The sequence below is a fragment of the Stegodyphus dumicola genome, chromosome 5 (genome assembly GCF_044657685.1).
Source record: "Stegodyphus dumicola isolate Sdum_Otavi_A_Nest chromosome 5, ASM4465768v1".
Classification (NCBI taxonomy): Eukaryota; Metazoa; Arthropoda; class Arachnida; order Araneae; family Eresidae; genus Stegodyphus; species Stegodyphus dumicola.
In genome coordinates, this window is record NC_140772.1 from 138,418,163 (window position 1) to 138,431,685 (window position 13,523).

A 13,523-nucleotide genomic window follows, 5' to 3' on the forward strand; every position below is an offset into this window, starting at 1 on the left:
TACCAAACCCTAATGGCTCTTACCTTCATTTCGCTAAGGCTATACTTGAGCAACCTTTAATTTACAATGCAGCATATAGGCTGAAATCATCCATCATATGTTGTATTAATATATCTTCGGTATTTTCTCACAGTTTTAAAAAAGGTGTAATGCAATTAAGCAAGATTGTTATCTATTTAACTGATCTTTCATTCACCTGGGAGTAAATGGTCAACTAGATATAACATAGTAAACAATGAATAACCAGTGGCTACTTAGAAAATAGCATGATAAAGGCCCACTTCACAAATGCCTACTTAATAAAAGCTCACAAAATAGCATAACTTATTTATTATTAGTATTGTAGAATTTATTTGTAAAATTTTTTTAGCTTCTAAAAATTTTGCAAATACATTATAATTAAGTTTGATGTTTCAAGTTACAAAAATGTTAAATTATGTAAGAGCAAAATAGTTAAAATTTTACTAAATTGCTTGAAACCTTGTTTTTAATTAACTGTTAAGACAGTGTTTCTGATTGCTCACACAAAAGTTTTCATAATCAGAGTAGGGTATTTTGATCTGTTTTGTTAAAATAAAAGTTTGTCTTTAACTCTTCTTTTTGCATATTATATTCATTATATATAGAATTTTCTGGAAATGTTAAATAATTTACACTGCAATAAAATTATTATCTGAACATGATGCAAATTTACATGCAATTTATAATTTTATAGAATTAGGGTAGGCAGTGTGGCTAATATTATCTTTGACTTCCCTTTGTAAAACTTATTCAAGCTTTAAATATAACAGACTTATATTACATGTTCACACAGACACATATATATAAATTTAAATTCAGCCAGAAATCAAAATAAAATGTGTTCTGTTGTTTTAGTTTGTTATTTATTTCTTCTTATTGATATAATTTAATTAATTAATTTTTTATTTATATCTTTTTTCTGAAATTCTTTTATAGAAACTGAAAGTAATGTGAAAATTATTATGTTCTCCATGCCATATATGTATAAAATCAAATATTTAAGTTAACAAGGTAATAATAAGTAACAGAATTTTCTTTTTTCATACATTCATACATACATGAAATAGATATGTACATATATAAAAGAGAATTTTCTTTTTTCATACATTCTTAATGTTTCATTTTAATCTTATAAGAATATTTTTAATTAAGAATTAAAATTTAATTAATTTTTAATTCTTCTTTCTTGTTTAATTGTTTTAAAAAAGTTTGCATTGTTTTAATATGATCAAAAGCGAAAGTGTCGGGGAGCAATTTTCTGAAGTAAGAAAATATAATTCACTTTTATAAAAATTATGTACTCCAATTTGAAGCTTGCATTTAAAGTTTGACAGAACCATGAATTTCTTACTGATTTTTAACTAGCAATTTGAATAATTTTAAAACAACTTTTTTAGTCTTGATTCTTACTTGAGAAAAAACAAAACACTTGTAACGTGTAAATCCTCTATTGCCCAACACTGCTGATCAAAAAGTCGAATTTTCCATTTTACTGTAGCCAAAATTATTCAAGAAGCATCTTCCATTCATGAATTAGATTTTCTAGAGGCATTTCACATTCATAAAAAATCTTTCAGTTGTAGTTAACAATTCCAATTCCAATCCATCTTTTTTACCCTTAGTTTTTCAAAAAATTATTTCATAATTGTTTTAATTTTTTATCAGTACATGGTGCCAGTAGCTTTACTTCCTTCCTGTTGTTATTATCTCTTGAGCAGAGGCTTATCTTTTGTTATTTGCACTCTTATAGCTGAAGACAAAGTTTTTGTACTCTAAAGTGGTCCTGCCAATTTATGAATATTATGCTGTTTCTTGTTGTCATAGCACCTCTAGTTATACATAATAAGTATTAGTTAAATATGTTAGAGGAGTGATTTTCCAGAAAATCAATATGAATGGAAAAGAACTTCTGTATTAAAAATATTTTTTTTAACTTTCTGGAGTACAGTTTAAAAACTTTTGTTTATTACATTCTTAATGCTTTAAACAATAGGTCTCAATTACCAAACACTGGAATTAATGTATCATGAATTCAGAAGTTGTCACATCTCTTAGTCAACTGCAGAATTTGTTAGAATTCTCTTTACATAGTTAAGTTACTATAATCAGTCAGTAGCTTGAGCTCTCTAAGAGCTCTTAAGAGCTCTTAAGAGGCAGAAATCTGTAATCATTCATAAAAGTTTAAATTAGTTTTCTACCTTTCTTCTGATTATTAAGTTACTTGCAACATCATCTTTAATTATTGGAATGCAATATATTGCTTGTTGGAAACTACCCTTCAAACTGATTCTATAAGATTCTACTTCCAGAAAATTTTGCAGATTGCCTTTTGCATTACCCGGGAGTTCTATGACAACTAGAAATGCTTTATCGCTCACATTGCTGAAAAAGATTAAAGTAGTCCTCTGACATACTTCTGATTGATTATAACCTAAAAATATCATGTTAGATGCAGTATGTTAGGTCTCTGAGTAAATATCATGTATTTCTAGATGAGAATTTTTTTAAATATTTCAGATTATGCTTTTTTTTTTTTTTTTTTTTTTTTTTTGTTTACTAATGACGAATAATTCTAAAAGATATAATTCAATATGTGTATGTGACAAAATTTCTACAAAAATTTCTTATTCATATTTAGAAAAATTCTCTTGTCATTTCATGTAAACTGTAAGTAAATTATCCTGTTATTGTTTTTCATTGCAGAATAGATGTTTGCTGTATTAAAGAAAAGACAAGTTACATTCATATGAGATAAGGCAAAAGGGATCTGTATTGTTATGTTATGGCAGCCAAAAAGAAAAAAAATGACCAAGCATAATTTTTTTTTAAAATGTGTAAAATGTGAAAAACCGATCTAGCATAAAATAATGGAAATTACAAAAACGTTGTGGAGAAATTTAAAATATAATAAAACCGCATTTGCATTCATTTCTTGCAAATTTCTAATCCTTAGCCTGTAGCTTTTTTATTCTCATATTTTGTAGAAACCATAATCTTTCTATATTTTGAGTATGAGCATTGTAATTTGGATCAAGAAAATTGAATATATGATTTGCAGTCAAATTATTGTTTATCTAGGCCTTTCCAGTTGTTGTTCTTGTGCAGTGTGCAACTGCCAACCATCTAAATACATAATCTGTCACTTCTCAGCGTGAGTTGTCTGTATATTTTGAGTGTGAGCATTGTAATTTGGATCAAGAAAGTTGAATATATGATTTGCAGTCAAATGATCGTTTATCTAGGCCTTTCCGGTTCTTGTGCATTGTGCAACTGCCAACATCTAAATACATGGTCTGTCACTTCTCAATGTGGGCTGTCTGCATGAGGTATAAAGTAAGATTGGTTTATAGTTAGTAATTCAAATATCACAGTTAATCATGGTGGCTATTTTAATAATAAAGTATCAAGGGATCTATTTTTATGCCTGTCAAATATCTCATATGATATTTTTTTAATGAAAATCATTTTTTATGATGTCTGATTTCAGTAATTGTATAAAAGGATATCTGAACAATAAAAAAAAGTTTTTTGAAATCCATATTACAGTTACTTCTATGATTGATAATAAGCTGTGAAATCTTGCAATTACATTTATTTAAAATTCTATTATATCTAAAGTTAATGTAATAAAATTCAATGTTACAGTATTGGTCTACAGATTCTTTAGAATTTAATTATGCTTTATTTTATATTTATATGCAGCTAATTTATCTTTTTTTGCCAGTGTTGAACAGAATTTTAGTTAATGCACTTCTAAATGTTATGTGTAAGTATGTAATCTTTTTAATTTTTTCCCAGTTATCAAAATGGACCAGACACATATCTCTTGCAGCTACGTGATACAGACTTTCCTTTACGACTTCGACAGTATCTAAGAGTTGGTGCATCTATCAGCCCTTCGCTAGCTGCTAATTTAAGGGATCAGCACTGGGGAGACAGCACAGTGAGTTTAAGCTTTTTTTTTAAATAAATTGTGAGAAGTGATATTTATATTTTTATTTGTGGCATAATTATCTTACTTATTCAATTAGCTTACAATGCAATTATTTAAATATTTAAATTTATCATGAAATGCAGTTAGTCATACGTGAGCGACGCAAATTTGTTGATGTGATGGATGAAGAAATTGATGATGAGCGTAAAGGCCTTATACCTACAAGCATTCCAAGACGATTATACCATGAAATAGGAACTCTTGGTTTTGCCAGAGAGCAGATGGAACAGCTAAAGAAAGAAGTCTGGAAAGATAAAGGATCTAGAGAAATTGAAATTGGTACTTGTTGCTTAAAATAAAATCCATGTTTTTAATTAAATAAAATTAATAGTATTAATAGGCTTAATAATATATGCTTATATGCTTAATAATATTTAGCTTAATGTACTATATATATTAATAATTTTAATATATTTTATTAAGTAATGCATTAACTCAGCATTAAACTATTCTGTTAAATATACAATTAAAATATTTAAAAAATTTTTTGCTTAAATGAAAGTTTTACCTGTGATTTTTAATAAGGTATATTAATACTCCCATGCAGCATAGTGGTCTGTTCCTAAATTTGCTAAAAATGTTCAAAGAAGCTATGTGAGAGGTGCTTTTAAATATTTAAGCGCCATTTATAAACTTTAAAAATTCTTTGTTGTTGACAGAACTAGGCTGATGAATGTAAGTTCAAATACAAGACTTAACCTTTTCCCAAATCCCTTCCTACAATTGTATTTTTGGGTTCAGTATGGATTTCTGAATCACTCATGTCATCAGAATTTTCATATAATTTCTCACCTATAGAAATATCTAGATGACTGCTGAGCATTTACCACTCTTTCATAATCTAAAAGCTCTTTTAGTCTTTCTTAACCTGAAGACTGCTGATTATTTACCAGTCATTTTAAGGATAAATTCTCATAACACGCCTTTGATGAGACTAGAAAATAAGAGAAGATGAACTAAAGAAATTAAGAGCTGAATGAGCTCTATATATATGCTTTATGTTAGTGAAATAAACATTCAAAGGTTTTGATGTGTATTTCAAGTTCTTAGGAGGTACTTGTCACTTTGATTTCCAAAACAAGTTCTGATTTGTTACCTGCCAGAGTTCAAGTAACCAAAGGTGCAGAACACCAGTAGTTCATCCTAAATTCTATTCCGAATAGAGTAACAGGTTAGTTGTGTAGGGTATTTGTGGTTTTTTACATATCAGAAATGTAAATATAAGCCAGTTTCACTTCAAAGCCTTTACAAAGATTTATCCTTTACCTTTGAAGTGCTTTGTAATCAGAAATATATCTCAAAAAAGCTATAAAATCCAATCAGTAGTATTAAATATGCAAATTAATTGGACCAACAATTGAATTTCATGTGACAAGAAATTGGATCAGGCATTCGATCTCAAATAACTAAATAATGTTAATTAAATTTGTATATGACTTTAACTAAGTTAGCAATAAATTAGAGCCATCTCAAATAATATAATGATTAGCCAAGACCTGATTATCTATCTGGTAGCCCATGTCTTATCTGCCATAATTTAAGACTCTGATCTCATAAATTAAAAGAACAAAAGTGTATTTAAAAAAGTATTAATGCTTCCTGTTGCCAAAAAATAAAGGAAAAAAGATTATGATGAAATTGTTTTGATATGCATTTGAAATTGAAAATATTTGCGTTCTTTTAAAATATTAACTTTTTACTCATTTTATTGCCACTGCAGAAAGAAATTTTTCTAATTTTAAACAGTTAAAGTAATAGTCAAGAAATACAGCATCTGAACCTGAATTAAATGCACTTGCAGTATTGTCTCTTTCAAAGATGTACTATGTAAAGTAAATCTATCTTGTAATCCATTGAAAACTCTAAATAAATGATTCTGAAATTCTTGATAAATTTGCTGTTTAAGGAACCTCCATTTTGTTTTGCTGAAAAAAATAATTAAAATAAATTATTGATTAAAAAATAATTAGTTAGGAAACACTTAATAATTACTTTATTCTTTTCATGGCTTCCTTTCAAGACATTTGTTAAAAACTTACCATTTCATTGTCATTTATTGGGTTTCTTCACCAGTTTAACTGTGTTTGGCAATAAACAGAAGATTTAAATATGATGTACTACCTAAAGTTTCAGAGAAAAGAGTGTGGTCTAACTTCTACATAGCTCAATTAATCATTGATCATAATAATTTCTCACAATATTTCATCAGCTTTGCCATATAATTATAGAATGTTAATGTAGCAAAACAAAAAGTTGGGTAATAAACATTATATCAGGAAGACATATTTCAAGACAAAATCATAGATTTATGTTTTAAGATGCAAAATGTAGGGAATGATTATAAATTTGCAAGATTTAATTCATATAAATAGATTAAAATTAATATAAGGTTTAATGTTTTATTATTATTATTAGAGTCATTGTTCAGTATTTTGCAAATGGTAATTTTAGGATATTATTTTTCAAGTTAAATTTACAGCATATTGACGTAACTTATTGTAAATCATTATTATAATACTATATGTCAGGGATAGCCAAACTTCAAGATGATGGGAGCCGCATGATAGATTTTATGAAAGTTCAAGAGCCACAAGTCCAAATTTTTTGTTTCAAAAATAATGATACAGGTTTTGAATATAAAGAACCTTTGAAGTAAATAACATGATTACATATAAATATGTAATATAGAGCATTTATAATATATAAACGTTTATATAATATGTAATAATAATAAAAACGTTTATATAATGTAATAATATATAATATGTAATAATAATTTGAGATATATGCACAGTATACTGTGCATCATTTTATAATTTATAATATATAAACGTTTATATAATATGTAATATAATATTACATATAAATATTTAATATAAATATATAAATATGTAAAATAGTCATATACTATCTACTGTTTTGTGTTTAGAAAAGTTAAGTCCCAAGAAAATAAAAATTTGTAACTCTTGTACTAGGCAACTAAGCATTTTTTCTTCAGGTAGAGAAACCAAATATTTTCTTCTGATTTCCTTTTTACCTCTCCTTTTATAATTATTGTTGTGTTATTTTAGTAAAAGTAAAATGAATCAGAAGTATATAAACATTTTTTTCCAAAACTTTAAAATAACTACTTTTAGTGATGCCCAGCATAGAAGAATTCACCAAAAATGAATATGATGGCATGTTCAGTGGTATTTGAATAATCAGTATCTCTCATGACAGCCGCCCACCAGTGGGCGAGCGGTAAAGTCACTGAACACTTTTAATTCGGTCCGAGGTTTGAATCCCGCAAACGGGCAGGCTGCATGGGCGTTTTCGTGGTTTTCCAATGTTTAACGTGTATATGAACCAATTTCCATTAAAAAGTCCTCAACAAATACATTCCTCTCCTTAGGCAGATAACCCTCAAGGCTTTACCGTAATCTCATAAACCAAACTCTTATACCAGCACTGACTGATAAAGTATTTCAGTGTGACATCTAACGGAATGTGGCAGAATATTTTAGTAATCAGTATACTGTGCATCATTGAAAATTCTCGAAACTATCTCTTGAATCATCCTGATAATTTTGGACATTGATAATGAAGTTCGTGCGATCATTGAAAATTCTTGAAACTATCTCTAGAATTCTCCTGGTAATTTTGGACATATGAGGGCTGTCTGAAAAGTTTCCGACCTCAATATGTAGATGGCAATTCAAATCAACCGAAGTGGGGTTACTTGTTTGGACATCGCTTGATAATTACCAATAAAAATTTCAGCTATTTTGAAAGAGAATTTTTTGTTTGAGAATTTTTGATGTGACTGTTTTTGCAAAAATGGAAAAAATCGAGTATCATGCTGTCATTAAACATCTGTTTTTGAATGGTAATACACCTATTCAGGTTAAAGAAAAGTTGGAGACAGTGTATGGGTACCCTGCACCATCATTTACTACTGTGAAATTTTGAGCAGCTAAATTTAAGCATGGACATACTAGCTTAGATGACGATGAATGTTCGGGATGGCCCAAAAACTACAACCACTGAAGAAAACATTGCTAAAATCACCATCGAATCAAGGTTAGAGAGATAACAGAGGCTGTTAGCATGTCCAAAGAACGTGTTTGCCACATATTGAACCAAGATCTAGATATGTGCAAGCTGGCTGCACATTGGGTGCCATGTTTCCTCACTTTGGACCGAGAACATGTCCAAATAAACGATTGCACTGTTCTGTTGGCACAATAAATTAGATTTTTTTAATTATAAATCACTGTAGATAAAACTTGGATTCATCATTACAGCCCAGAAACAAAAACAGAATCAAAACAGTTGACTACAAAGGGAGAATCGGCTCCAAAAAGGGCAAAAACTGTTCCTTTTTCTGGGAAAGTGATGACAACATTTTTCTGGAACAGCCATGGGATTGCCTCAATAGATTATCTTGAAAAGGGAAAACCATTACCAGACCATACTATGCAACATTAATTGACAGGCTGAAGGCAGAAATTACAGAAAAACGGTCACATTTCCAAAAGAAAAAAAAAAAAAAATTGTTTCACCAAGACAGTGCTCCATCTTACACCTCAATGGTTGCAACAGCGAAAATCTATGAATTGCGATTTGAACTGCTTAAGCACCTGCCCCACTCGCCAGATGCGGCACCAAGTGACTTTTTTTTGTTTCCTAAGCTAAAAGAAGCACTTGGAGGACAAAGAGTTTAGTCAAATGAGAAGACATTACAGAGAACGATTCCACATATTATTTGGTTAAAAGGATGGGAGCATCGCTGGAAGAAATGTATAGACTTGCAATGAGACTGTGTCGAAAAATAAAGGTAATTTTGGTGATAAAATATCTTTTTCTTTGTTAGATCAGAAGAATTTCAAACAGCCTACATAGATAACGGAGCTCACGCGTATCATTGAATATTCTCGAAACAACCTTTTATATCGTTACAATAATTCTGGACTTACATAATCTATTTCCAATAAATTTAATAGTTCATGCAGGGTTATATAAATGCTTCGTTGAGCACACATTCCATCTGTCTACTCTTCAACTTAGCTGTTTAATTTTGAGCTGTTTTTCAAATACATGGCAAATCAAAACTAATGTTACAGAAAGAAAACATACCTGTCACTATTGTAATGAATTTATTTCGCAAATGCAGACATAACATGAACGCGTAACTCTTCATATTTCTATGGACATGCACAGCAGTTCAATGTGGAGGTCTTTTGTAACATGACAGACGTCTGCACAATAGTTTAGTTCCTAAGCCCTTGCCAAATAGGTATATGGATCCACAGCATTCTAACTGTTGGACCTATAAAGGTGGTCAAATGACTTACTTGAATTTCTAAGTAAAATAACTCAGAAGAAAATTGAAACTAACGGTTACATAGTAGAACTTTCTATTGGGTTACCTAACCTGTGTACATGAAGTCTGTAAACAGAGGATACTTTAGAAAATAAAACATCAGACTTTAAAAATAAACATATACGAGAGAAAGATTTCATATTATTGCCTGAAATTTGAAGTGATCAAGCAGCGGATCATAGTACAACTTTTCGTTTAGCTACTAAGCTTTCATAAAGGACGTGTCAGACGTACATGATTATCGAAAATTGAAAAAACAAAAAATATCAATAGATGCCCAGCATTAGAGCCAGGGCAACCAGTGCAGCTGCAGAGCGGCAGTACTAAGAGGTGAAAAATTTTAGATATGATGGTAGCAAAATGCCTATAACCTAGCTACTTTTCTGGTGACTCTAACCTAGTGCAGCAAAATGCCTCTAATCTTGTGCGAGGTGGAATGAAGAAAGGCCATCGAACAAGAAATTGAAAAATACGAAAAAATATAACAAACTAAAGAGATTTCATCATTACAAATATGCCGATTTTGACAGAAACTTTGGAGTAAGAGAGACGTTTGTGTTCTGTTGATACCTCATTGCTTGATGTACCGTTAATGATATGAAGATTTGATGATTAAGGTGAAAGATCTCTATCTAGAATAAAAATATTTGATAAAATGGGAATTAAACAGTTTGACTAAAATTAAAATATTTGTCAAACCAGTGATTCTTCCTACGACTCCAAATATTTCAGCATGCACAACCACTGATGAAATAAATTATGATCTGTGCCTAGAATTAAAGGAATTGTTACGAAAGATAGAGTTTCATGTGGGAAAGTTGGTCATGAAACATATTATTGTGAAGGGTTGCGAAATCTGTAAAGGCAATTGCATAAACATACCTGACTTGCTTAGAGATAAGAAAATAATTTTGAAGGAGTTCCGCAGAAAATTGAGACAAGTCTCCCAACTAAGTAGTAACATAGTAACAGCCTGAAGGCTCACTTTACCAAAAATAAAATCCTCATAAAATTCTTCCATCGATTCAAAGAACTCTTTATTGATTGCAAGGCGAAACAGGTTTCTTCAGTTATTCAAGCCATTGTAGGACTGAATAAAAGTAGTACCCTATAACCAAGAGCAAATCTTCCAGGTGGATCACAACCGTTGTGAACAATGGAATCACACAGGAATGTAAGCAGATACTGCCTGAAGTAAAATTAACTTGAGAGAAAAAATATTTGATAGAGTAATTAAATAAAAATATTAGCATTGCGTTTTAGAATAACTTTGTATTAGTGTATTCCAATGATCATTACATGTTTAAAAAGTAATATAAACGGGACAATAATTACCAGAAATGGAATTATTTGTAATTTTATGTGTTTGTTGTTCTGGCAATAAGCCAGAAGTGGGTGGTTTGAAATCTATCAAATTTCTACATACATAATATTAGAAATTAAATTAGCGATTAATAAAGAAACATGGCACTGCATAATTTCTATTTCAGATTCCATTTGTATTAAAAACTTAAACTGTACTTATTCAAACAAGTTGCATTTCAAAGGGCAAAGAATCACAAGTAGCTCACAAGCCACAGTTACGATGTCAGAGCCGCATGTGGCTCAAGCCGCAGTTTGGCCATGTTTGCTATATGTGAAATTCAGGAAAGCCATAAAACTTTTTTTTTTTTAAACTTTGCTTTCCAATCCTCAGCAAAGGAAATATGAGATGCATTGAAAATATATTAATGATAAATACACGCTATGGGAGGGGAAAAATCATTATTTCATTAGGTTATAAAAAATATCTGTTTCTTTTTATTTTAGAGAACAATAACAATTAAAATTTTAAAAACGTATTATTTTAAATGTGTAGTTTTTTGGCTCAGATAATATTAAAAAATTCTTTTAAAATTTGATTTTGACTTACATTGGAAAATGCTGCTATACACATGGCTGAAGACACACTGTATTAATACTATAGATTAATGTAACTTATTGTGCCTTATTTTAAGAATTATGAATATGGCTGAAGACACACTGTATTAATACTATGGATTAATGTAACTTATTGTGCCTTATTTTAAGAATTATGAATTAATTTCTTATTTTAAGAATTTGATTGTGCATTTAGACTAGTTTGGAGTAACCAAGAGTTCTGGGATCTAGGTGGAAAATACATACGCGTCTTAATGTTAAGTATATGGATGTTTAAACTTTTTTGAACAACACAACAACAAAAAAACTTAATCATATCTGTCTACAGCTTTGTACCAAAAATTCTGTAATGCTTTTTTGGAAACATGTATTCTGAGCATAAAACATATTTTCTAAATCAACTCTTTTTATCATTTTAATATTTGAAAAATTACAGAAGAAAGAATGGCTCATAAAAAAGCACAATTAATCAATTAAATTTTAAAACTGCTTTTTTCAATCCACTAAAACTTTCTCTGACATCTGAGTTCTGCCTGTAAAAAAATCAAAATTGTTTACTTTAAATTCTGCTTATAAAATAATGATTATTGCTGGCCAGTTTCTTCTATGTTAGCTTAAAAAATTTTTATTTGCAAACAAATAACGCATATGAAAATTAATGCACTGCATTATGTGATGGATTATCTCTTGCCATTAGGTGGCCATTTCTGTGGAATCTGGCTTTCATCATTTGACAGTTAGTACATGTATTAATAACTTCAGCTTAACTAGAAATTTGGAAGATTGGTATAAGAAGGGAAGACCAAAGAAAAGTATGATATAAAATGACTGAAATCTTGTTTGCCTGTAAGAGGTAATTTTAGTAGTTATAAAAAAAAAAAAAAAAAAAAAAAAAAAAATGAGGTTTAAATGACAGATAAGCTATTCAATTAGTATTTCTGGGTAGGAAGAATATAAGCCTGTGAAGAAACCTTTCATTAATAAAAAACAGAGGCTGAATTGCCTACAGTGGGCACATGATCATATAGGATATACTGTGGATTAATGGAGTATATCTAGAATGATAAAATAACACTTTCTTTGAGACCCAGTAAAGTAGCCACATTTGAATGAGGCCAATGAAAGAATTAAAAAGTATGGTACAGCAACAATAAAGCATCCTACTGCAGTGATAGTATGGAATTGTATCTCACTGCATGAAGGGGATCGACTTAACATTGTAAAAGAAAAAATTAATGCTTCCCAGTATATTTATGTGCTTGGGGGAGGGGGATGTGTTGTTCAGCTAAACTTCCTTCAAACCAATGTTTACAACTTTCATAATGATAATGTACCATGTCATTTAGCAGAAGGAGCACATAGATTTTTTTTTTTTTTTTTTTCTAAATCAATTCAAAAATTGCGAAGGCCTTTTGAATAATCAGATCTCAAACCATTAGAACATATTTGGATCATACTGAAACAGAACATGAGTTTAAAGAATCTAAGCAATAAAAGTAGGATTAATTGAAGCTCTAATTTCATGCTAATACCATCTAATTACAGTCAATGACTTAAGAAATGTTTGCCCTAGCGATATAGATTAGTAATTAAAATCAATTTTTAAACGAAATATTAATAATCTATGTAACTTGAAACGATTGTAAGATTCATTCATCAATGTAAAATGTTTGACATTTTGTAAATTTAGCTTAGAATTTTTTAACTTAAAAATTGTTTGTAGTTTACAAGGAATATATGAAGAAAGTTTGTATCAGCTGTATAATTTTTTCGATTTTCTCATACATGATATTTACTATAAGGTGTTATTTCAAATTGTAAATTGTTTAATCTAAAATTATCTTTAAATTGATATGTTATTTATTGCTATCAGCATTTGAATTTATTTTTAAAATGTGATTCAATGCTCAAAATGTATGCTTTTTATGAAGTGTTACAAAACTTTTTCATCAAGCCGTACATTGCATTTGAACATTATTCAGTTCCCCAGGACAAATTTCCCCAGTGTTTTAAGAACCATTAAATTCATAAGTCAGTAAACTACTATTAGATAATTTTTTCTGCTTTTTTTAATAAATTTCAATAATTTAGTAGTTTTAGTTTTAATCATTTGCAGTAAATTCATTTAAAAACTCAGTTTCTTTTTATATCTTTTTATGTTTTGTGATCATTACATGTGAAATTTTACTTTTGAACACCTTATTAAAAGCATACGGAAAGGCA

The 13,523-nt window shown here is 29.4% G+C and overlaps 1 protein-coding gene across 4 annotated transcripts in view; it reads left to right on the forward strand.

The window, feature by feature from the left end:
* LOC118190192 (protein Obscurin-like) overlaps positions 1 to 13,523 on the forward strand; it is a 735,887-nt gene that overhangs the window by 685,788 nt on the left and 36,576 nt on the right. For all 4 annotated transcript variants that reach the window (XM_085817109.1, XM_085817106.1, XM_085817107.1 and 1 more), the window contains 2 exons: positions 3,820 to 3,964; positions 4,099 to 4,294. In XM_085817109.1, the coding sequence (XP_085673235.1) occupies positions 3,820 to 3,964; positions 4,099 to 4,294 (341 nt within the window). The remainder of the gene's footprint in view (positions 1 to 3,819; positions 3,965 to 4,098; positions 4,295 to 13,523) is intronic.